Source organism: Malus sylvestris, chromosome 8 (genome assembly GCF_916048215.2).
Source record: "Malus sylvestris chromosome 8, drMalSylv7.2, whole genome shotgun sequence".
NCBI lineage: Eukaryota > Viridiplantae > Streptophyta > Magnoliopsida > Rosales > Rosaceae > Malus > Malus sylvestris.
This window is the reverse complement of record NC_062267.1, coordinates 25,002,354-25,026,672: the sequence shown is the minus strand read 5'-3', so window position 1 is coordinate 25,026,672 and position 24,319 is coordinate 25,002,354. Positions and strand designations below refer to the sequence as shown.

The window sequence follows — 24,319 nt, the reverse complement described above, 5'->3', positions numbered from 1 at the left end:
TTACTTAATCCTAGTACAACGTAGTAGTATGTTTCTTCAATAGTGAGTAAGAGGTTTTAAGTTCGAATCTCAAAAACAACGAATTCACAGCCAATTTATTCTTTTGCCCATTAGTTTAAACAATAACAATGAAAAATTCTTAATAATGGAAATTATCAGAATTTTCCTAGGAAATAGAGAGCGCAATTGTCACCAATTGCTTCCCATTTTCTACCCAGATTTTAATTTAACCATCATAATTTATTCATCATGATTCAGCAAAACCCCCCCTTCACAAAAAAAACTTCCAACTGAACTAGAGATCAAATATTTTTGATATAACGATATACTTACATTAAGGTGCGGTGCGGGAGAATAAATGAGTGTTGAACTGGCCATCCTATAAAATTCGAACATCAGACTTCTCACTTACAAGTGAAGAAAATACAATTAAACTGTAGTACTAAGTGGTAAAGATGAGAAATGTAGTATTGTCATTAAACAAGCTCCAAAATCCAAAATACACCATTCATTTTACTTATTTTTTAGGCGTAGGTAAAAATAGCAATACAGTACTTGGCTTAAACTATTGCCTCACAATTGATCAACTTTCTAGGATACGTGGGCCCTTTGGATGGATGAGTGGGCTACCCTCTAACCATAATAATTTGATTCGAATTCGCTTTTAACGATAATCGAATCTAAGACCTCTCACAGGTCATATAAGCAATTACACAATAATGATGTCAAATGTACTAAAATATTAAATAGTGAAATGGTTTAGGTAGGTTTTGTATCCTCTCAGCTGGTGTCCAGAGTCAGTACCAAAACTCAACAAACGAAATCAAAATGAAGAAAAATAGATTACTTCTTGTATTGATCACGGCACTATTATAGCTGTACATTAAGATCGGACAAGCCGAATGAAAATTCCGGGAAAGCCTACTTGAATGATGCCGGAGACAACGTTGGCATTTTAACGAAACCTAGTTTTCAGCAACTAAAGCCGAGTTATCACCATTAGAGAAGGGAACAAGATTGTTGTGTGCATCGATAGCGGTTACGCTGTCCAAATCTTTAGTATCAGATTCACCACCCTGTTTTTTAATATACACAAAAGAAGGGCACAAAATTGAGCAGAGATGATGGAAAACTCATTCTACACATAGCAATACCAATTTGTTTGATATATATAATGTACTCAGAGACATGGAAGATGGAACACACACCTGCTCAGTTCGTTTGACATCATGGCTTCTCTTGGAAAGTTCCCTCATAGAACCCTGCAAAAATTTGATGTAAATTGTTTTAAGTGTGAATCTCCGGTGCAGAAATACTAGGTTCACATAATATGGCAGATTTACAGGTAATGCACAAAGAATGCCTGTAGTGTATATTCTCTTGAAATCTACGTCTAAAGAATTCAAGGTTGAGAAAACCAATCAATCTTAAAATTGGGAGCTAAAACGTAAATTAAATATAAAATAACACCTTTGAATATTTTACGATGTAAAAAAAATTTACTTGCTCATAGCCACAAATAGAGAAAATACATCAAATGGTGTTAAAACCACACAAATCCATGTTATCACCCCTTATTCTTTATCACCTCTCCCAAGTCCCAACATATATTTATTCTTGAATTTTTTTTTTTTTTTAACAGACATTACCAGTCCATGCTATCACGTTTGAAGAATGAATAAATCAAGAAATTTCCATGTAATATTCCTATCTAACAGACAACAACTCTGAACTTAGAGTCTCCTATAGGCTTAGTTGGAGACTAGGAGTTTTTCAGAGGTCAACTCTTCAGACCTCTAAACTTTTGTTAGTGATTCATGGTGCACAAACAAGTCAAAAATTAAATACAATATTATTTTTTATCAAGTAAATATGTGGCTGGAAGAGGGCAAAGGATCCATAAAGAAGGAAACAGACCATAATATTGTTGCAATAAAAGAAATGAAGTGATTAATTCATCGCTAGAGAAGATACTAACCCTGTTTGCCCAAAAAAGCCCACAAGCATTGCACAGAGACCTCGGACCAGATGGGCCGCGCCGCATCATTGGTGTGGACTTTGAACTTATTCCACAATGCTTGCAGCTGGACGGGTAAAACATGCAAATCATAATACGTGCAAGAATAGTTAGTCACAGGTAAGACGCAAAAAGTATAAGAATGATAAAAACAAATATAATACGCCTTTAGAAATAGGAAACAAAAACATAGTGCACAGAAAAAATAAAAAACCCATCCACCAAATTCTTATTTTCTTTTGTTCCCTTAAGATTACAAAACTCTACAATATTGCATAGACTCACAAGGTTTCTGCATGGGTATCTTCCTGCCCCGACTCCTGGCCATTGGACCAGTTACCATCTCCATCTGACTTTTTGGAGGAAGAAAATTGCCCCTTGTTTCGTTGCATCCTGATTTATATACATGAATCAAACATTTAACGTAAAACTTAAACAAAGAATGTAGCATAATGAAACAAAAGAAAGTAGATCTATAACAATAATAAGCAACAGACGAGAAATCAACAGAATGTAGGATGCTCATCATATCCTGCTTTCTTCCTTGGACCAATTGTGTACAAGCGTATTAAATGAACCTGTACAATACAGGAGATATAGTTTGTGTATGTTTTTTTTTTCATGGACTAATTGAGGTATTCTTCCTTTTCTGGATTAAATTAGCTTATTGTCAAAATAATGTGCTCCATATAATTGATTCCACATAAGTATGAAAAATCTCACAATGTGACATTAATTGGTAGAGCCCTATTTATAAATAGAAAGCTAGCTTTGTGTAACAAGATATTTGAGATAATATTGCTCAAACATTATGCATAGATTACTCACATGAGTCATGAGTGTAGTAGAATGACGTAAAAGGTTAAAAGCCTGAACTATGCCAACAATTAAGTAGGGAATCAAGATCCCTATGTGGGATTATAAACTATGGCAGAGTCCTAATGCCAATTTTTAAATCATTATTCTGGACCTGAATTGTTAATCCATAAATCTGTAATCGACTTGGTTTTGAAAAGATATGTAATATTATTGTTGAAACTGTAGACAATTTAACTTATAAAAGAAAGCCTAATTCATTTCAACGCAAATCTATCGGCAGAGACAGCACAGGTACACGGCTATCTTAACCTGCAAAAAAGGTTGTTTGATTTACACTAAACTGTCCCTGTTCAAAATTCCTTGCGGGGTGATTGAACGCCTAGAAAAACTAATGAAAGGGTTTCTTTGGGAAGGTGTGGAGGAAGGAAAGAAAAGCCACCTGGTAAAATAGGAGATAGTTATTAAAAGTAAAGAGGAAGGAGGTTTAGGTGTGGGGAATTTGAGGAATCGGAATGAAGCGTTACTGGCTAAGTGGTTGTGGAGATTCCCAAAAGAACCACATTCTCTTTGGCACAAGGTGATAAGAAGCAAGTATGGGCTGCAGAATAACGGATGGAACGCAAATCCTCCACTGAGGGGTTCATATCGTAGCCCCTGGAAAGATATTTCGTGTGGTTCTCAGTTGTTTCTTCAATGTTGCAAGTTTGAGGTGGGCAATGGGGAGAGGGTGAGATTTTGGGAGGATGGGTAGTTGGAAGGGGGACCATTGAAAGAGCAATTTCCTAGATTATTCTTGCTTTCGAGATTGCACAATCAGAATATCTCAAGTTTTGCGGATCATTCTATCAATTCTTTGAGTTGGAATTTTGATTTCAAGAGAAATTTGAATGAGGGGGAGAGAGAAGAGGCGGCTAGATTATTACAGAAAGTGGAAAATGTTCACTTGTCTCAATCAAGAACAGATAACAGAAGGTGGAAACTGGACGTATCAGGATTGTTCACGTGCAAATCCTATCACTCTTTCTTGAGTAACAATGGGATTGTGCAACATTTTCCACCCTCTTCACAGATTTGGAAATCAAAAGTTCCTCCGAAGGTCAAAGTTTTTGTCTGGCTTGTGGCTAATGGGAAGCTCAACACTTGTGACCAAATTCAAAGGAGAAGTCCTTTTATTTGCTTATCCCCCCATTGGTGCAGTTTGTGCAAAGCTAAGGAGGAGAGTGTAAACCAAATTTTTCTCCATTGTTCTTACTCGATTCACCTGTGGTGGAAATTGTTTCAGGAGGTTAGAGTTAGTTGGGTCATTCCAAAGGGTTGTTTCGAGCTTCTAAGCACCAATTTTGAGGCCCTAGGAATTGGAAGGAAAGCTAAAGCTTTGTGGGGTTGTCTGGTCTCGACAGTTTTTTGGAACATTTGGTTGGAGCGTAACAAAAGAATTTTTTAGGATTATACTAGTGTGGGGGTAGAAGTACTTTGGGGAATAGTAAGATTCTGGGCAGCCCTCTGGGCTTCAGTTTCAAATGATTTTAAAAATTACTCTCTTTCTCAGTTACTGTGGGATATGTTAGCAGCAGTAAAGTGATTTAGGTTTAGGTTTTGTTGTTGTAGCCAGATCCTCTTGAGAGATTTTCTTGTTTTTGTTCTTGGTGGATTTCTTATCCACTTCTGTGTTCTTTTATAAAATTTTTGTTTCTTCTCAAAAAAAAAAAAAATTTACACTAAACTGCAAATACTTAACATCAGAGTAGACCAATGAACAAGGCAACAGAAAAGAATCTCTACTCTTTCAATTTAACAGGCACATGCAACTATATAGACTACACCACCTGATCGCAATTCAATGAGCACATCCAATCAATTCATACATTATACCAAAGGAATTTGTGCAGAAGCATATTATATAGACTACACCACCCGACTGCAACTTTTCTTTCTTAAAAAAAAAACGAACCTGAGTGCTACTTCCTGACGAACACCATATCTCACTTTTTTGTCAAAGCATCGCTCTTTTCTCTTTTGCCGAAACCTAAATAATGATGCTGCTCTGTGAGGTTGACTACATCGGGGAAAATCTTCTGTAGCCTACATAATATGGAACAAGAAAACACACCATTATAATATATTCACATCCGAATAGGATGCAAACAATTTCCAGTCTAATGAGATACCCTCGGATTCTGAGATGCCAACTCCGTCCCTTGAGCGTTAGGCGACAATTCATTTCCTCCCAACAGTAATAACACCGCTTGAACCTTCACACAACATCAAAATGCACAAAAAAAATTAGTAACTGAAGAAATTTAACTATAATCATACTAGCATGGTGTTGCTCAATGAATCAATTTTTTTGCCTAATGTAATAAATATTCCAACTTTTCGTATTACAGAGCTCTATTTTTCAGCAACCAACATTTTTTTGTAAACGTTACAGAACATCATCATTCACAAGCTCTAAAAAACCCTAAATCACCAATCAAATTCGAATAAAGTTCTTACCTTTTCGGGCGTAACCGCGTCAAAAACAAAGACCTGTCCGCGAAACGAAAGCGTGAGCTGGCTGGAGCCGTCGTAAGGCTGACCACGCAATTCGGAGCTAGCGGAGCCGCCCTGAACGTAGACGCCGTCGGAGCTACCGTCCTCAACGACGACGATGCCGCCGTCCTCGAGCGTATGGGAATCGTATTGAATGTGGGCGTTGTCGATGGAGTCAGCGGCGCCGGCATCGTCGTCGTCACAGGCGGGGATCGGGTTGGGCATGGTCATGTCCTGCGAGTGTCCGTACATTGACATTAAAGGAGGCTCACGAATCGGATCGATGGTTGTTCAAGCATTACACAGAGGAACCGATCAATGTGTGAAAACCTAACCCTAACGCTAGAGCAAATCAAATCGCTGGCTTTAGTCAAGTGTTTGGGGTTTTGGGGAAGAGAGAGAGAGAGAGAGAGAGTGTGGACACAACAGGTATGGCCGGTACAACGAGAAGTCCCCCTGTTTGATGTCGATAATTACGACGTATGCCCTTTCACTACCGGCCTTCGTGGGCTTGGCAGGGAGAGCGCATTTGTGGGCTACTTCACTTAATTTGTGTGGGCTTTGGCCCTAATTCTTAAATCCTTGGACGGGCCTTATTTTTGTCCCTCCTGGAGTGCGGGCTTGGGTTTAGAATTCATGCCGCTCCCAAGCTTAAAATGGCAGTTTGGGCCTTGATATGCACTCGCATTTGCTTTAAGGAAATGAATTGCATTCGAGTTAGTGGGATGAGCTTGATGATGTTTCATCAAGAGTTAGTTGTTCTTTTCAGCGAACAATAAAGCTGAAATCAAATCCACGAACTTAGCAAAGTTCTAAGGCCTATATTGTTTCGCAGTGCCATTGAGGCATAAAAAGTTGAGTAGGTTCTCTTTAGGAGATCACGTTCAGTCAGCTCCCCTTCAAAGTTTGAGGAGTGGTCGGATTCGACAAATCTTATAATTATATCATTCATAGACTTAAAGGGGGCGTTTGTTGCGCCGGACTATCTCGGACTGGACTAGCTTTAAGGACTAAGATGGACTGGCTTAGACTAGACTAAGCTGGACTAACTTAGTGAAGCGTTTGGTGCAGTGTTGGACTAAGAAGCTGGATAATAACAAATTCTAATATTATATTATTTAATATATAAATTATTAATATTTTATTATGATCTCGGTGACCGGAGATGACGAGGAGTCTATCGGGAGTAGTTGTTGAGCATGACGAGGATGAGAGAGGATAGTCTTAGCTTGTCCCATGGTTATTGGGGGGTCTCGCTAAGACCTCTTAATGAAGAGTTTTGTCCATGCTAGTTCCCTTTAGTCTCATTAATGTTAGTCCCAGCATGGAACAAACACAGTATTGGACTAACAGCTAGTCTAGTCCAGTCCAATCCCACTTAGTGAGGGCAAACAAACGCACCCAAAGAGTCTTGGTAAAGAAAATGTAACAGTCGCGGCTTGCCTTGGGCCTATACTTTTTGCTTTTATTATTTTTTTGTGTGGAAAAATATGGGAGAGAAGTTGGAAAGAAATGTGAAAGAGATAGGGAGTGAGTGAGATAAAATATGGGAGTAGAGAGAGGTTTATATTTTTATTTTTTATTTTTTTAAATTAGAGATAAACTATGATGACGTGTGGGTGAGGAAATAAAAACAAAATTTCGTTAATACATATTACATTACTGCCTCTGATTTTTATATGTAATATATGACTAAATTGTCTTCTTCCTTTTTTAGTTGACAAAAATAATTTCGTTCGTAAGGAATTCACATATGTTGGCTTTGGTCAATTTGGTTTTTACATTATCATTTTCAATTAATAGCCCCACAAGCTATATCGATCACTGAAATTTGAATAGCCCCCGATCTCAAATCTCATATTCAACATATGGTACATTTAAATATAATGTGTGAAAAATAATAAAGGCAAATTCAGATTATGTACCATTTTTTATACAAGTTTTAAGGAGAAGTACAAACTTAAAAGGAAGATTACCAATCTCCTCATTCTATTTGGATGAAGCTACCAATTGTGAGCAAATACACTTATAAGCATAGGAACATTTATATTTTTATCCCTATGGCACATTACCCACATGCCATTGGTGCCAATCACAAAAATTGTCGCCGACCATTTTCATTGTGGTCTAAATTTTTCTAGTCGCTGGAAAATTAAAAGTCACTACTCAACAGTGACTTAAAAAAACAGTATGTGCAACATTTTTACCTTCAATAAAGTTTTGTTGTGTGAGTTTACTGTTTTTACATGCATACAGAACAAAATTAGAGAACTTATAAAAAACTAAGGGATTGTTTGGTATTCTATTTGAAATTTTTTATTATTTCTCAAAACATTTTTTAAAAACATTTCTTGAAGACAATTTTTCTTAAGACTAAAAAACTTGATTGGTTTGCGATTTAAAATTTGTAAATCTTACGACTTAAACTAGACAAAGAGATCTAAAAAGATTGGGTCGTAGGAGAGGGAGAAAGAGAAGAGAGGATGAAAGAAATTAAGAAATGATTAAAAGAAAGAGAAAAAAGAGAGAGGATCGGACCAGGTAGAGAGGAAGAAGAGATAAAAAAAATCGAGAAAATGAAGAGACGGATTGTAGAAGAGACTAAAAAGGTTAAAAATAAAATAAATAAATAAGAGGAGAGAGAAAGAATAAAAGAGAGATAGATTTGGAGTGAGAGGGGAGGAGGGACAGAAATTAAATGAGTGAATTTAAGTTTAAAAACTCTAAAAACTCACTTTTTATGTTTTTAGATAATAAACTATATTTTTTAATTAGTCTTGAGTTCAATTTTTTAAAATAGTTCTACCAAACAAGTTTTTAAGGCCTAAAACTTGAAAATTGTTGTTGAGTTTAAAAAGTTGAATTCAAGTAGAGTCAGGTTCTAATTACTTAAAATATTTTTATGAAAGTCACTGTTGGACAATGACATTGTGGTCGGAAAATTTGATTAACCAGTCGCAAGAGAAAATTAGCCGGTCGACTAACATGGCAGCTTAAAGCAGCAATCATGTAAATATTTTAAATTATAGCAGTACTTAAAAAATTGTTAAGTAATGATCACTACGATCCTGACGATTATTTTATTGTCGCCATTAACCATTCAAGGGCACAAATGCAAATGAGGAAGTCGTAGCAAATTCGGCTACGTCTTTTACATGGTTTGTCCACTTCCTTCTTATTTTAATGTAGACTAGTAGATGAGCAGTGTGTGAACAATTTCATTTTGTTTTTTGTTTTTATTAAGGAGTGTGATTTGTTTTTAAAATTTTAAAAAAGAGTATGGGACAATCTTAATAAGGGCATATTTTTTTTCTTCATATTACATAATTACTGTTTTATCCTCCTAATGTAAATATTGTGTATCAAAAGTGAGTGTAAAATAGGAAAAATAGAGATATGATTATCTTTTTCTCCAAGGGAACATAATTACTGCTTTGTCCTCTTTATGTAAATATTATGTATCAAAAGTGAGGATAAAATAGAAAAAATAGAGATATGATTGTCATTTTGAGAAAATATTGACAAGACATCTTCTCTTAATAATTCTTTTATGTTTAGGAGTGTGATTAGTTTTTAAATTTTTTAAAAAGAGTATTAGACAAAAATGATGGGATCTTATTATAATAAGGGAATATTTTTTTTAATATTATATAATTACCATTTTGCCTCTTTATGTATATATTGTGTATAAAAATTGAGGGTAAAATAGAAAAAATGGGAATATGATTGTCATTTTGTCAAAATGTACAAAATTACTATTTTACCCTCATCATGTCAATATTGTGTGTTCAAAAGTAAAGGGCAAAATTAGAAGAAAATAGGACAAAAAGTTGACAAACGCTCTTATCTTAATAATAGTATAAGAATATTGTTCTCACAACTCCTTGATGTTGCGAGTTTAAACAACTATTATATCTAATATCTTGTTCAGTTTTATTCTTAGATACTATTCTGGATTTAACGTGAATTAAATTGTTTATTTGACAATATTTGTTGCATGCATGACACTGGCCTATGTGATGTCGATGTGCTAGGAGAGATTTTTCAAGATGACCAGAATATAGAGTAATACGTCATGTGTTACATTATAAATAGTAGGACATGTGTGTTAAAAAGTTAATAATTTACAAAACAAAAGTTTCCACCACTTATAAAAACGCGTGGTGTACCACCCGTGTTCCGGTCATAATAAAAATTTTCTCACGAGTCAGTGTCTCTTGAAAAATATTAGTATTTAAGTTTATTATAATATTTGAATTTTGCTTGTTAGTTTAGGATTTGAGTATATCAATCCGAGTTAGGGTTTCTTAGATTTAGTTCTTTTTAAGTAAGGGCTTATAGTTTAGTATGATAAACAAGTCATACTTTCTTGAAGTTTTGTAACATTCTCGGCTTTTGTTGTTTTTTTCATTGATCAAATAATCGTTGTAGTTTGTTTAATCATCGTAGCTTGTTCGTATGTTCGTTAGCACACTCTGATTTTCAACGAACATACTCTGATTTTCAACTCCTGTTTGTGACTGTACTGATTAATTTGGTCTGTTGAGACGTGAGACGAGGTTCTACTTCTTTCTTCTTGGTCTCCGGAAAATCATCCTCCACCACCGGAGCTACGATCAGTTTTATTATCAACGATCCATGTCTCTACCACATCGCATCAAAAACCTTTTTTAAATAATTGTTCACAATAAAAAAAAAAAAAGGAAACGATTGACAGGAGGTGACGGTAGTTTTCTGAAATAAATATTCACAATAAAAAGGGAAACGATAAGGAACAAACGGTGGAGGTGATGGGGAAGAAAATAGACAAAACACAAAATACAAATAAAAGTAAAAAAAAAAAATCTCAAGGAGTCAAGTGTCTGCAAAGAATCGAGATTCTCCTCCTCCGATGAAAAAGGATGCCCGTGTGAATCTCACTAGCTTCCCATTTATTCCTTATCGTGAACGATACACTTGATTTATCGGATCGTATTTTCGGCGCACTGAGCTGTTCAAAAACCTGAGAAGCTTGACTCTCCTACTTGAGTTGGCAAACACACAAAAAGCCAAGACCTGCGTATCAAACAAATGTACAACTTGATTCCTCCTTCTCATGCCGCCCGCCGTCCAGTATTTGAATATAATAATTCATATATTAATTGTATTATACCCTCCATGAACGGAAACCAATTGATATATATCCATCATTCCGTCGTCTCCTGTGTGTTGGTCAATCTCCATGGACAACCAGAACACTCAGAGTGGAGGCAAAGGAGTAGGAGGCGGAGGAGCTGCTCTTCACGTGGTGGTGTTTCCATGGCTGGCCATGGGCCACATCATCCCCTTCTTCCACCTCTCCACCCTCATAGCTCAAAAGGGTCACACCGTCTCCTTCGTTTCCACCCCAAGAAACCTCTCCAGACTTCCCAGAATACCCTTCCACCTCTCCTCCCTTATCAACCTCGTCTCCCTCCCTCTTCCCCGCCTTCCTAACCTCCCAAACGACGCCGAATCATCGACCGACGTCCCCTTCCACAAGCAGCAACTACTCAAAACGGCCTTCGACATGCTACAACCCCCGTTGACCGCTTTCCTCGAGTCCTCAAGACCCGACTGGGTTATTTACGACTACACCCCTCACTGGCTTCCCGCCACCGCCGCCAGGCTCGGCGTCTCACGCGCCTTCTTCTGCTGCTTCAACGCCGCCTGCATGTCCTACATCGGCCCGCCGTCCCTTCTAATCAACGGCCAGGATGGGAGGACCAAGGCCGAGGATTTCACGGTGGTCCCCAAGTGGGTCCCGTTGGAGTCCGACATGGCATATCGGCTCCACGAGGTTGCCAAGTGGGTGCAAGCATCAAGCGGGAACGAGTCGGGCACTCCGGATACGGTGCGTTTTGGGGTTGCGATTGAGGAGAGCGACGTTGTGTTTGTTAGAAGCTCTGACGAGTTTGAGCCCGAGTGGTTAAATTTGGTGAGAGAGCTTTACCGCGAGGTAAAAGTAAAACCCGTTGTTCCGGTTGGATTTTTACCGCCTAACATAGAAGAGGAGGCAAGTGAATTTGATGAAACATGGGGTGGCATTAAAGGGTGGTTGGACAAGCAACGAGTCAACTCGGTGGTTTACATTGCACTCGGGACCGAAGCGACACTGAGTCAGGAGGAACTCACCGAGTTGGCTCTCGGGTTGGAGCTGTCCGGGGTACCCTTCTTTTGGGTGTTGAGAAACCCGCCCGAGTCGACTCAGTCAGTGTCGGAGATGCTTCCTCCAGGGTTTTTGGAACGAGTCAAGGGTCGAGGAGTGGTACACTTGGGGTGGGCTCCGCAAGTGCGGATACTGAGTCATGACTCGGTGGGGGGATTCTTGACTCACTGCGGTTGGAACTCAATGATCGAAGGGCTCGTGTTCGGACGGGTTTTGATGTTTTTTCCGATGGTGAACGACCAAGGGCTTAATGCTCGATTAGGGAATGGGAAGGGGCTCGGGGTGGAAATGCCTAGGAACGAGCGAGACGGGTCGTTTGCGGGTGACTCGGTGGCTGAGCTAGTAAGGTTGGCAATGGTGGATGACTCGGGTGAATCGTTAAGGACTAGGGCTAAGGAAATGAGGGATTTGTTTGAAGATAGAAATAAGAACAGTCGGATGGTGGATGAATTCCTATGTTTTCTTGAGGAGAATAGGCCACCGAGGTTTACAACGTAAATTTACTAGGCAAGTTTATGTCACAAACTGCAACAAAAATGTGTATTTTGAAATAATATGAAATTTGGTAAAACATTCGAAAGACAAGTATTATTAGAATTATGCATGAAAGCCATCCGAAAAAGGGTGAACAATTGTTTGCAAGAGTCCATGATGCAAGTTAAAGAAAGGAAAATACATCAGAATTTTGTAACGAGGGTTTAGAATCAACCGCATTTCAAAGTTTACAACTTATGTAAAAGCACATAAATTTTGACTATTCATGAATAGTCACATATTTTTTAAGCAAACATCTCAATTTCTATAAATAGGGAAGCCCCCTACCGTCACTAAAAATCTTTTACATTCACATATTCGTACACATAGTGCACTATTGTTAGAGAGTTTTGTAGTGTCCTATGTATTGAGTCCATCTAAGAGAGTACTCCACACAATTGTGGTTCATTAGAGCCTTGCGATTTGGATTGCAATTATTGCATAGACGTGGTCGTCGTATGCTGTAAGGCAAACGCCGATTAACCATGAGCATAGTATAGTGTGGCGTAAACTTGTCTTAATGACAGAATATGTAACATTTACCTTGACCATATTTCCAAGTTTTTTCTAATTCATTATATCATGTTCATTTAACATTGGTTATTCATGTGCATGCATTACTTTGAAGATTCAAAGAGATCATATATTGAATTGCATGACTATATTTTGTTTTTGCTCGTCTAATGAATCGTATTCTTATCGTAGAATTGATTGGTATTTCCATTTTACATATGAATTATGATTCATGCTGACAAATTAATTATTTGGTTGTCTCTTTGTTTGACAAACCAATTTCACATATTATATCATGTGTCAATTTTAATTTAGTTGTCTCTTTGACTGTTTCAAATCCGAACAAATGCACGAGGGAAAGAAACGCACACCATTTTTCCAAAAACGTTGGATTATATGTCAACTTAAGAAGAATGAAAAAGTAATTTGCTTTTAAAAAGTGGTAAATATTATCTCTTACGATGATATTTTTAAGCTCTTGAATACCTTAAATGTGGGGAAAATTTACCCAAGTGTTGGCAAATTACTTAGTAATTAAGCCCTAATATAAGTCTGGAGGACTTAACGTAGAAAAACAACTACTCTCAAACGAAATTTATTTCCATGCTGTTGATGCACAAAACTGAAGGTCTTGGAACAACGTAAATCCGACCGTGAATCTGCATGAAATGTAAATGACACAAAATGTATCGTGGTTCACCCTAAGGTTTGGGTTACGTCCATACTGATTGTATTGTATTTCTCTGTTGAAGAGCAAGAGAGAGAGCTTAGAGCTTAGGGGATGTGAATAGGCTTAGGGTTTGTGAGGGTGAGGATGCCCTTTTATAGAATAAGGGCTCCTCCCCTAATTACATATTTGCCCATTTCTTTATTACATAATTACATTTAAGCCTCCTCGAGTATTTATACGAGGTCTAAATACGAGGCCCTAAATATGGTATAAACAGTAGTCCCCCAAGTCTTCAGTCAAGATAGTCTTTTGGCTGGAGACTTGAAATTCAGTCCATGTGTGGGCCGAAGTAACTAGATGTTGTCTTGAACTGATGCTCGATATAAGGCAGTACTCAATCTGAAATGACGCTCAACTAGAAGTAGCACAGGCTGCGAGGCTGCTCGACTCGTGGCTTATGTTGCCTTGGTTGGCTCGGCTTACAGCATTTGAAGGTAAGGGAGTCCCTTTTATAGAATAAGGGCTCGCTCCTCAATAGATGAATGATGGGCTAGAGTTGATGCTCTCTAATGATGGTGAGGGAGTCCCTTTTATAGAATAAGGGCTCGTTCCTCAATACATAAGTAATGGGCTAAGTCCCCCAAGTATTTTTTTTATGAGGCCCAGTTGAGGCCCAATATATGGTACATAATGTAGTCCCCCAAGTCTTCGGTCAATAGAGTCTGTTGGCTGGAGACTTCAAATTGAATCCATGTATGGGCCGAAGTGGCGGTTGTTCGGATGTGGTATTTGTATACCCTGCACTGAAGCTTTAGAAGTGAAGCTTTGCAAGTGAAGCTTTGAAGCTAGAGCTCTGTAAATGAAGCTTTCGAAACTGGAGCTTTTGTAAATGAAGCTTCTGAAGCTAGAGCTCTGTAAATGAAGCTTTTGAAGCTGATTGACACGAGTGATGCTCATGAATGTTTATGTTGATTGACATGAGTGATGCTCATGGATGTTGTCATGAGTGATGCTCATGAATGTTAACATGAGTGATGCTCATGAATGTTGACATGAATGATGGTCATGAATGTTTATGTATGATTATCATGAGTGATGCTTATGAATGTTTATGTATGAATGACATGAGTAATGCTCATGTATAATTTGGAGTACTTGACGTACTTTTGATCACCTGGTTTGAGCTATTTTGGGCTTATGGGCCTCCGCCCTCCACAAGACATTGCAGCCCATTATTTTGAGCTTGCATTTTTTTTTTGTTTTTTTTTTTTTTTTTATCCTCTGATGGGGTTTATACATATTACCCTCTGATGGGGTTTATACATATGTCTCCAAAAGATAAGAAAAATAATTTACATCATTCAGAAATAAGAAAAGTAAATCACATCTTTCTGGAAGGGTGTTTATTACTTGTTTTTGCAATGTCCCCATGTGGCTCTCTTTTTCTTTTCTCTTTTTCTTTTCTGCTTTACTTTTGCTTTTGTTTCTGTCTTCTTTTCTCTTTTGCAGATGACAGACAAGGAATGATAAGTACATTCATCTTATCTCCGCTTTTGCACGATCCCTCATGATCACAGCCTCCACCACCTCTCCATACTTCATATTTTATTTATGGCTGATGAGCTCCAGGGTGAAATCTCATGTATGGAGACAATTTGTACACGCGGCCTTTTAGAATAGTCCACGTTGAATCTCCTCTTTGGTGTTGTTTTTCTTTGCTTGTACTTTTTTTTTCTTTTCTGCTCAATGGCCATCCCAGTATGAACAACAGCTTTGAACAACCTGCACACACCCATCTTGATTCCCCACCATAACCAAGCCCATCATCTTATGCATAACAATCAGCGCCATCCTATCCGGTGGGAGCAAATCAATGTGCTGCACTTGCTGCTCCCTTGCAATCGCCTCCCTCATCGGCTCAAACCACCCCAAAACAAGGTCTTCACGTACGGCAAGCTCGGAGCCAACTGGAGAGTGGCTTATTACACATTAGCCGAGTGGGTTTAGCCGTGTAGAGGTCGGTGTCGCAGCTGACGCAGAGAGCGGCGGCGTCAGCTTTGCAGGTGATGGCGGCTGGGTTGGTGGTAGGGATGCTCTTCCTCCAGCATCTCCGCGTCGTGAATTCGCATCCGAACCACAAAACCAGTGACCAACGCTGATGATTAAGATTTGGATGATTAAGACATGATGGGTGACCTCCTTCAGCTGGTACCCTCCGCCACCAATTGGACCAGGTCTCCGACCCAAATTGTTGAGATCCAATTGCTCCAAAACCTGTTCCTTTGAAATCTCTGTACTTCCACGAAAGACATACACTTTCGACAAATCAGAGAACCCTAATTCATGGACCTGAACTTGGGTCCCATACGAAACGAACCCAACAAGCGATTTATCGGGCAGCAACCCAATTTCCCTTTTGAGCGCCGATTTGATCCCATCTCCTCCTCGATCATACATATGTCGAGCATGAAGAGAAAAACCAGGGACGACAGAGATTGAGGAGTAGCAGATCCAGATCTTAGCGTTGAAGTCAACGCGCGCAAAGGGGTTGAGCGCGGCAGAGCGGGTCAGCGGAGCGGCGTGTAGGGGAGCATGGGGATGTCAGGGTGGGAGCGGATCGGGGAGATGTAGGCGCCGATACAACGGCAGAAAAGGGTCTGCTTGCTTTGAGAGTCAGACTGAGGGGTCTGAAATGACGACAATTAGAAGAAGAAAGAGAAGGAAGTACGAATACGAGACTGTTGGTGGCGAGGCCGTGGGGATGCCATTGCAGTTGCAGTTGGGAAGGAAAGCAAGTCGCAGAAGCAAAAGCCATGAGAAAGTCCCTTCACCTCAATTTGCTTGTCGCACGGAGACAGGCTTAAATCTACTCTGCAACCTTATTTTTTCGAAAATTGTCTCTCTTCCCGTGGTAGTTGTGTTGTTGAGAGAGATGGAAAATGGGTTTTTTGGTGGTTTCTTAAAACTGCAGAGTCTGCGAAGGTTTTCTGGAAGAACCAAAGAGGGAGGTTTTAGGTTCTCGGGTTGTGCAGATTCTGCAGATTTTGCAGATTCACGGCAGATGTGAAAAAATGAAAGAGAACCGACATAGTTTTTTGTGTCGATTCCCACAGAGGGCGCCAAATGTTGATGCACAAAACTGGAGGTCTTGGAACAACGTAAATCCGACCGTGAATCTGCATGAAATGTAAATGACACAAAATGTATCGTGGTTCACCCTAAGGTTTGGGTTACGTCCATACTGATTGTATTGTATTTCTCTGTTGAAGAGCAAGAGAGAGAGCTTAGAGCTTAGGGGATGTGAATAGGCTTAGGGTTTGTGAGGGTGAGGATGCCCTTTTATAGAATAAGGGCTCCTCCCCTAATTACATATTTGCCCATTTCTTTATTACATAATTACATTTAAGCCTCCTCGAGTATTTATACGAGGTCTAAATACGAGGCCCTAAATATGGTATAAACACATGCATTGATAGGTTTTGTGATGGCCCTATATATAGTGTGTATAAGTAGTCAACCTAGCAGTACCAATTATTAAAAGATTGATTAGAGGAAGTTGCATCAACGAAGGGAACGGGTTAAAAGCCTATACTTAGAGTAGTACAGTGAAAATCCAACCTAGTTGACTAGAGATCTCAAAATATAGGTTCAAAATGAACAACTAAATTATGATAACTTGGAGTAACATTGCAGAGATATAATCTCCTACCCATGTCATGTGATGATATTACCTGTCATTGAGATTAGGGTTAAACTTTATGATTCCAATGATTCCTACAGCTTGGAAGACTTAGAAGTCCAAGTGGTATAGGTATTGCAAGATAATATACAACAAATGAATAAAACTTACATTTAGATACCAAAAATAAAATTAAGACTTGCATTGCTCCACTTACAAATAACACATCAATACTGTAAAAAAATTATAATTATTATTAAATTTCTTAATATTCATTTGAAGATCATCCAAACAAAAAAATAATTTAAATAAAGACCAATTTCATCATTCAACTATATCAAATAAATAGATGATTCATGATTAATAATATATTATTTAGTACCTATACAATTAATTTATTTGATACACTAAGGGTGCGTTTGTTGCCCCGGACTATCTCGGACTGGACTAGCTTTAGGGACTAAGTTGGACTGGCTTGGCTTGGACTAAGCAGGATAAGAATAGTGAAGTGTTTGGTACAGTATTGGACTAAACTATAGACTAAAATATTTTAGGACTCAAATCGTTTTTTTTTTCATTTTTAATCCACACTTACTTAACAAAAGAAAAACTAAAAACTCAGTTTCAAAAAAAAAAAAAAAAACTAAAAACTAAAAACTAAAAACTAATAAAAAAATAAATAATAAAAGATCAAATCCAGTAGAACACCACCGTTTTATCCTCTCTCTCCTCCAAAATTGACGAAACCGGAATTTGACAATTTGTTCCATCGTCTTCAATCTTCATCTGGGCAGTGCTCTTTCAGCCCTCCCATGCGCCGACCCACTCACCCATCAGAAATAGGACACAATTGTCAAGCTACCAAGGCTGAGCTTCAACAAGAGCTTTGAAAATTTTTATCGGAATTTCTTGACTGCATCCAATGGGCACAACATCAGCATGGAAAAAAAGGGACAGCCAGATGGTTCTTCTTCAATTCAAGAGAAATAATTATCATTTTTTAAGGCAAATTGACCAAGTTCATGAGCAGCTCTAATTACCAAGTTCATCCCCCAATTCCCATATTGATCCGAGAGAGAAAGGAGACTTGTTCTGGAAGCTCACCGGAGGATCAATAGCTTTGACGAAGAACAACGGTTCGCTCCCACCAATTCACGCGAAGGAGACGGCGAGGGAAGCAGCGTATTGAGGTTCTTAGCAATCCCATGCTTTTGGGTCGGACTAATTAGGATGACTTAACGAGGCTGGTAGTCCATGCGAGTCCGGGCTAGTCCCATTTAACTTAGTCCATAACAATGCCAAACGTGGGTTATTAATCTTAGCTAGTCCAATCCTAGCTAAGGAGGTCAAACAAATGAGCCCTAAAATAACCAATCGGTCTGTAAATCAGATGACTTTTTGTAAGAATAATTTTCAAACTTCCACTAATTTTCCACTTTGATTGTACTTGAGTTGGCAACACACAAAAGGTCAAGACTTGCTTACTCTTTCTAAATCCGTCCATATATTCCACCTCCCCTATCCTCTGCTCTGTGACTCAGAGTGGACACAGGTCAATCTCCATGGACAACCAGAACACTCAGAGTGGAGGCCAAGGAGGAGGAGGCGGAGGAGCTGTTCTTCACGTGGTGGTGTTTCCATGGCTGGCCATGGGCCACCTCATCCCCTTCTTCCACCTCTCCACCCTCATAGCTCAAAAGGGTCACACCGTCTCCTTCGTCTCCACCCCAAGGAACCTCTCCAGACTTCCCAAAATACCCTCCCACCTCTCCTCCCTCGTCAACCTCGTCTCCTTCCCTCTCCCCCGCCTTCCTAACCTCCCAAACGACGCCGAATCATCAACCGACGTCCCCTTCCACAAGCAGCAACTACTCAAAACGGCCTTCGACATGCTACAAACCCCGCTGACCGCTTTCCTGGAGTCCTCAAGACCCGACTGGGTTATTTAGGACTATGCCCCTCACTGGCTTCCCGCCATAGCCGCCAGGCTCGGCGTCGCACACGCCTTCTTTTTCTGTGTCAACGCCGCCTGCCTGGCCTACCTCGGTCCGCCGTCGGTTCTGATCAGCGGCCAGGATGGGAGGACCAAGGCCGAGGATTTCACGGTGGTCCCCAAGTGGGTCCCGTTCGAGTCCGACATGGCATATCGGCTCCACGAGGTTGCCAAGTGGGTGCAAGCATCAAGCGGGAACGAGTCGGGCACTCCGGATACGGTGCGTTTTGGGGTTGCGATTGAGGAGAGCGACGTTGTGTTTGTTAGAAGCTCTGACGAGTTTGAGCCCGAGTGGTTAAATTTGGTGAGAGAGCTTTACCGCGAGGTAAAAGTAAAACCCGTTGTTCCGGTTGGATTTTTACCGCCTAACATAGAAGAGGAGGCAAGTGAATTTGATGAAACATGGGGTGGCATTAAAGGGTGGTTGGACAAGCAACGAGTCAACTCGGTGGTTTACATTGCACTCGGGACCGAAGCGACACTGAGTCAGGAGGAACTCACCGAGTTGGCTCTCGGGTTGGAGCTGTCCGGGGTACCCTTCTTTTGGGTGTTGAGAAACCCGCCCGAGTCGACTCAGTCAGTGTCTGAGATGCTTCCTCCAGGGTTTTTGGAACGAGTCAAGGGTCGAGGTGTGGTAGACTTGGGGTGGGCTCCGCAGGTGCGCATACTGAGTCATGACTCGGTGGGGGGATTCTTGACTCACTGCGGTTGGAACTCAATGATCGAAGGGCTCATGTTCGGACGGGTTTTGATGTTTTTTCCGATGGTGAACGACCAAGGGCTTAATGCTCGATTGGGGAATGGAAAGGGGCTCGGGGTGGAAATACCTAGGAACGAGCGAGATGGGTCGTTTACTCGTGACTCGGTGGCTGAGTTTGTAAGGTTGGCAATGGTGGACGACTCGGGTGAATCGATGAGGATAAGGGCCAAGGAAATGAAGGATTTGTTTGGAGACAGAAATAAGAACAATCGAATAGTGGGTGAATTCATATGTTTTCTCGAAGAGAACAGGCCACCGAGGTGTCCAGAATAAATTTACTAGGCAAGTTTATGTCACAAATTGCAACAAAAACGTGTACTTTTGAAATAATATGAAACTTGTTCCAACATTCGAAAGAAAAGTATCACTGGAATTATACATGAAAGCCATCCGAAAAACGGTGGACAATTGTTTGCAAAAGTCCACAATGCAAGTTAAAGAAAGGAAAATACATCAGAATTTTGGTAACAAAGGTTTAGAATCAACTGCAAGCACATAAGTTTTGTACCTGTGCGTGTCAATACAAATCAGAGCAGCTTGTGGGAGCTCTACTTACCAAATGTTAACGAGCAACACTCGTATTAGAACATCATTCTGTACAGATAGAGCGTATTCACGGGCGAAACAACCACAAACTGGAAAACCTTATCTACTAAGAGCGAATGTTAACGAATACCCCAAACATAAGAGTTACTACAAAAAAAGGCATCGCAGCCCACTTATGGAGAACTGTAACTACTAAAATACCCGTAACTTTAGATGATTTATGCAAACTAAATATGCTACACAGCAAAGAAAAAAGGGGGTTTCATTGCTTTAGACAAAATAAAGGGCATTGCAACCCGTCTATACAAAGTTCGGAGGATTAAAGCTAGCTACTTGGGAAGGGACAAATCAGAGTTGGCCTGCCACTGGTTAATACACAATATTTGAAATCTAACCTACCAAGAACATATAGTACAGGTATGTGTTGCGCGCCCCACAGGGTGGCGATGAGGCTATAACTTTTAAGAAGCCAGTATTGTACCTTAATTTGGAACGTTGCAGAAAAATTCACCTCACCAAGTTTTCGAGCTCTGAATGTGTTACATTAAAATAACTGGAGCTTGAACAGGCTTCAAACAAAATGTTCTTGCAATTCTTGCGCAACTGCATGTAATCCCGTTCATTGTCTTGACACGCCAAAACATCAAGGAGACGAAACCAAATTGGAAATGAGTCTAGGCCAGGCATACGATGACATGGCTCAATATTCTGAGATATTTTACAGACTCCTGTATTGAAGGTTGAGAAGATAATCAAAATCTAAAGGACAAACAAATACCACAACTTCAACTGTAATTACGAGCACTTCGAAAATCTGACAACACACACACCCCACATACACGCGCTTAACATCATTAGAGGCAATATACAATTAGTTCATGAATACACATAATTACAGCCAAATCTAACGGAAACACAAGCAAAAACTGCAATAATCCCAATTCTCATTACCGATACTTCCAACCACATGATTTTAATCTGAAATAAAGCAACCACAACAGCCACACACAATCACACAGTTACCGGGATCACGAGTTATATCAACCAACACAAAAAAAAAAATCCAGCTGTCACATTTCATAATTTTAAGATGTTGACGATTCAAGAATTATCATCAGATATCAGCGCACACACACGCATATGCACACGGACATACAAGCAGCTACATAAAAGTTTAGTGTTTTTCTTAGGTGCGAAGTAAGTCTTAATTTTTAGTAGAGCAAACAGGCGAAAATTCCATGGCCTTAATTGCGTTCATAGAACTCGGGGTGGAGAGAAAACAGTTGTTCTTGTCCACACTTTGGCAGCTTAAGCTTTTGAGGAAAGTAATAAACCAACAGACTGTTCAACACGTTATCAGAATTTCCATCCAGCCATGAGGGAATATGGAAAATTGTTACCATATGCCAATATATGTTTGGTTATTTTGGTTTATGTTCAAATAAAGATTAATGTACGTCTTACTGGATAAAAAATAACATGTTAAACCAGTACAATGAACAGAGAATACAGTACTAAAGAAGAAAAAGCAATCACAATTATTACGTCTATATTTCCCAAATAAAGGCATTTATAAAGTGACCGAAATTCCAGAAGTGAACTTGCAGGAAAATGGCTACAGTGCATACCTTGATTCACCTCCCAAATCCTTGCTTGCCATTGAAAATAAATGATTTCCATCCCAAATGGTTAATTTATCCTGCTGATGATGGTTTGGATTTTGAATTTCGAGGAACAGTAGTTTTGCGAAGTTGAGTATTTTCTATAGAATATACGAGAATGGTTCCATCTTTTGTTCCAGCTAAGAAGCATTCTTCTGGGGTCACCGTTAGAGATGTTATAATCTTTCCTACACCATCATATTTCTTTATGACCTCGAGTGAATTCATAGAGCGTACAACTATTTGCCCTTGGTCACCGGCACAAACCAAAAATTCACCACACCGACTCAACTCAAAACAGTTGAGGCGTCCATTGGATTCAGAAGAAGCAAGATGTTTACCATTAATTGAATAAAGATGCAAACTCAGATCATCATCAGCATAAAACACAATCCGTCCATGTCGAGAAGCGACAAGCTTTGACAATGCACATCCAGATGGATGGCGCAAGGATCTTACATATCTTCCATTCTGCAGGGTATGAAAAACACAAGTTCCATCTTTTGATCCACTGATCACTATGTCAAGGTCCACGCTGATATACAAGCATGTAATTATATCATCGTGCCCACAGAGAATACGAAAAGGAGTTTGAACAATGACATAATCTTTTCGTGGTACTTCTGTCTGTGTATTACGAGGTCTCTTTTCTTGGGTTCTACCTCGAAAGACTTCCCACACCATAATTGTAGTGTCATAACTTCCAGTTGCAAGGAAGCTTCCATCAGATGTCACTGCAACATTATAAATGTTACATCTCAGAAAGCATTATGAAGAACTGTACCAGAATAAAAAGCCAAAAATAAAACCTCGCCCAAAACAGGAGGAAAAATCAGTGGAGTTGTTATTGATTAAATATTAATGCATTGGAATTTGAGCACCCAATTGGTTACCACAGTTCATAGTCCCCAAAAAAAAAACATGCATGACAATAGGACACAAGCCTTGACTCACTCGCTTAAAAAACCAACCACAACATATTAAACTACATGAGCATTGTGTGCTAGAAAAGGTAACATAACCCAGACATCACAGGCCCTCGGAGAAAAAAATCATTTCACTTGGCCACCGATGCTGTATTTCATTAATTCAATTTAAATAGGCTGAAGCAAACTGTCTTTATTCTTCATATGCATGTGCCATAAAGGAAACAATAATTTCGGCTTCTAGTTAAACATACCTGCAACACAGCTGACCACATCCTTATGCTGTCTGATGCTTTGTACCATTCTGCCATCATATAACGATATAACCTGAAAGCTATTTTCCCAATTGCCACATGAGATCAAAAAATTCTCAGATGGTGTTTGCATGGTTGCAAAGCATTGTCCTCCAGGTTCAAAATTTTCAGCTAAAGAACTCCCAATTTTACGAGATGAGAGAATATCAGAACCAACGACAAATGAAGGATCCTGTACATGTTAATTTAGTAAGCAGTAAGCACATGCTTACCAGAAAAAATCAAATCAAACATAATAATAAACAATAGAACAAAATCCCAACCTGGGAGCCAGAGAAGGTAAAATTTCCACCAGATTGCAGTGAGGTTGTCAACCACATCTTAACTGACAAGGTGAGACCCTGGTTTACAAGAATGACATTGGAGTCCACAGTCCGAACATATAAAGCAGCCGACCGTGTTTGACTTGTACTACAAACAATTGATGTCAAGTTAATAGAACTAGGTGCAAAGCGCAAGGGATGTGCAATTGGAATAGGTGGCCCTCTTCTTGGGTGTTTTTTACGGAAAATCTGAATTGGTGTCTGGCCAAAATTTGCAATTTGGTCTTCAATAGCTGACCTTTGCAAATCATCTTCCATGGTCTCCAGGTCAACAGCACCTTCATAGGTTAAGTAATAAAAAATATTTGCTGCCTGCATTTCAAATTTTCAATAATATTTTCAGAGATCAGTTTATTTGTAAAAGAGTTGTATTAAGCAATACAAAATTTTCAGGAGACTGAAAAAATGTTTGAATTATCACATAGGTACCTCCACAGCAGGTTTTCCACGCTGCTTGTAACCAAATACCAAATCTATCCAATGGTGTAGATTAGAGCTAACATATTCGCTTTCAAGGGCTTCTCTGTTCTTGTTAATAAATTCTTCAGGTGAGCCCTGAATAAATAATTGGATCAGGTAGCAAGAAAAGAAAACAATGAAAATGAAATGGTGTATCTAATGTGAATAAATCTCATGTCATAGAAAAGACGGAAGATGAAGAAAAGAAAACAAAAGCTTAAACCTCAGATGTCTTATTCCAAAAGAAAAGTTTCTAAAGTTATGTGTGTAAAGCAGAAATCCTTTACAATGGCTTCCAAAAGAATGAGTGACACCCCTATGAATTACAAAAACTGGATAAGAAATCCACCAACAAGAAAAACAAGCTAAGACCTCTCAGGTAGGAC

The 24,319-nt window shown here is 39.3% G+C and overlaps 5 protein-coding genes across 9 annotated transcripts in view; 3 read left to right on the top strand and 2 right to left on the bottom strand.

Annotated features, from left to right (window-relative positions):
• Nucleotides 1–720: 720 nt before the first annotated feature.
• On the bottom strand, nucleotides 721–5,797 carry LOC126632017 (GATA transcription factor 25-like). Its single transcript, XM_050302235.1, has 7 exons — nucleotides 5,333–5,797; nucleotides 5,005–5,088; nucleotides 4,788–4,918; nucleotides 2,303–2,410; nucleotides 1,979–2,084; nucleotides 1,209–1,262; nucleotides 721–1,076 (listed from the first exon to the last, which is right to left on the bottom strand). The coding sequence occupies exons 1-7, from the start codon at nucleotides 5,624–5,626 to the stop codon at nucleotides 966–968; spliced, it is 888 nt and encodes a 295-aa protein (XP_050158192.1). The 5' UTR covers nucleotides 5,627–5,797; the 3' UTR covers nucleotides 721–965.
• Nucleotides 5,798–10,208: 4,411 nt separating this feature from the next.
• On the top strand, nucleotides 10,209–12,140 carry LOC126632012 (UDP-glycosyltransferase 91C1-like). Its single transcript, XM_050302231.1, has one exon. It carries the CDS (start codon nucleotides 10,590–10,592, stop codon nucleotides 12,051–12,053), a length of 1,464 nt encoding a protein of 487 aa, XP_050158188.1. The 5' UTR covers nucleotides 10,209–10,589; the 3' UTR covers nucleotides 12,054–12,140.
• Nucleotides 12,141–18,513: 6,373 nt separating this feature from the next.
• On the top strand, nucleotides 18,514–20,065 carry LOC126632022 (UDP-glycosyltransferase 91C1-like). Its single transcript, XM_050302240.1, has one exon. It carries the CDS (start codon nucleotides 18,514–18,516, stop codon nucleotides 18,898–18,900), a length of 387 nt encoding a protein of 128 aa, XP_050158197.1. The 3' UTR covers nucleotides 18,901–20,065.
• Nucleotides 19,090–20,065, top strand: LOC126632021 (UDP-glycosyltransferase 91C1-like). Its single transcript, XM_050302239.1, has one exon. The coding sequence runs from the start codon at nucleotides 19,090–19,092 to the stop codon at nucleotides 19,975–19,977; it is 888 nt and encodes a 295-aa protein (XP_050158196.1). The 3' UTR covers nucleotides 19,978–20,065.
• Nucleotides 20,066–20,498: 433 nt separating this feature from the next.
• Nucleotides 20,499–24,319, bottom strand: part of LOC126632007 (BEACH domain-containing protein B-like) — a 120,834-nt gene continuing 117,013 nt past the window's right edge. For 4 of the 5 annotated variants that reach the window (XM_050302224.1, XM_050302222.1, XM_050302223.1 and 1 more), the window contains 5 exons: nucleotides 23,904–24,029; nucleotides 23,415–23,786; nucleotides 23,092–23,323; nucleotides 21,879–22,645; nucleotides 20,499–20,978 (listed from right to left, as the gene is read on the bottom strand). In XM_050302224.1, coding sequence (XP_050158181.1) covers nucleotides 21,945–22,645; nucleotides 23,092–23,323; nucleotides 23,415–23,786; nucleotides 23,904–24,029 — 1,431 coding nt within the window. In that variant the 3' untranslated portion in view covers nucleotides 20,499–20,978; nucleotides 21,879–21,944. Of the gene's footprint in view, nucleotides 20,979–21,878; nucleotides 22,646–23,091; nucleotides 23,324–23,414; nucleotides 23,787–23,903; nucleotides 24,030–24,319 lie in introns of those variants that run through there. The other variant, XM_050302227.1, reaches the window with a different exon arrangement.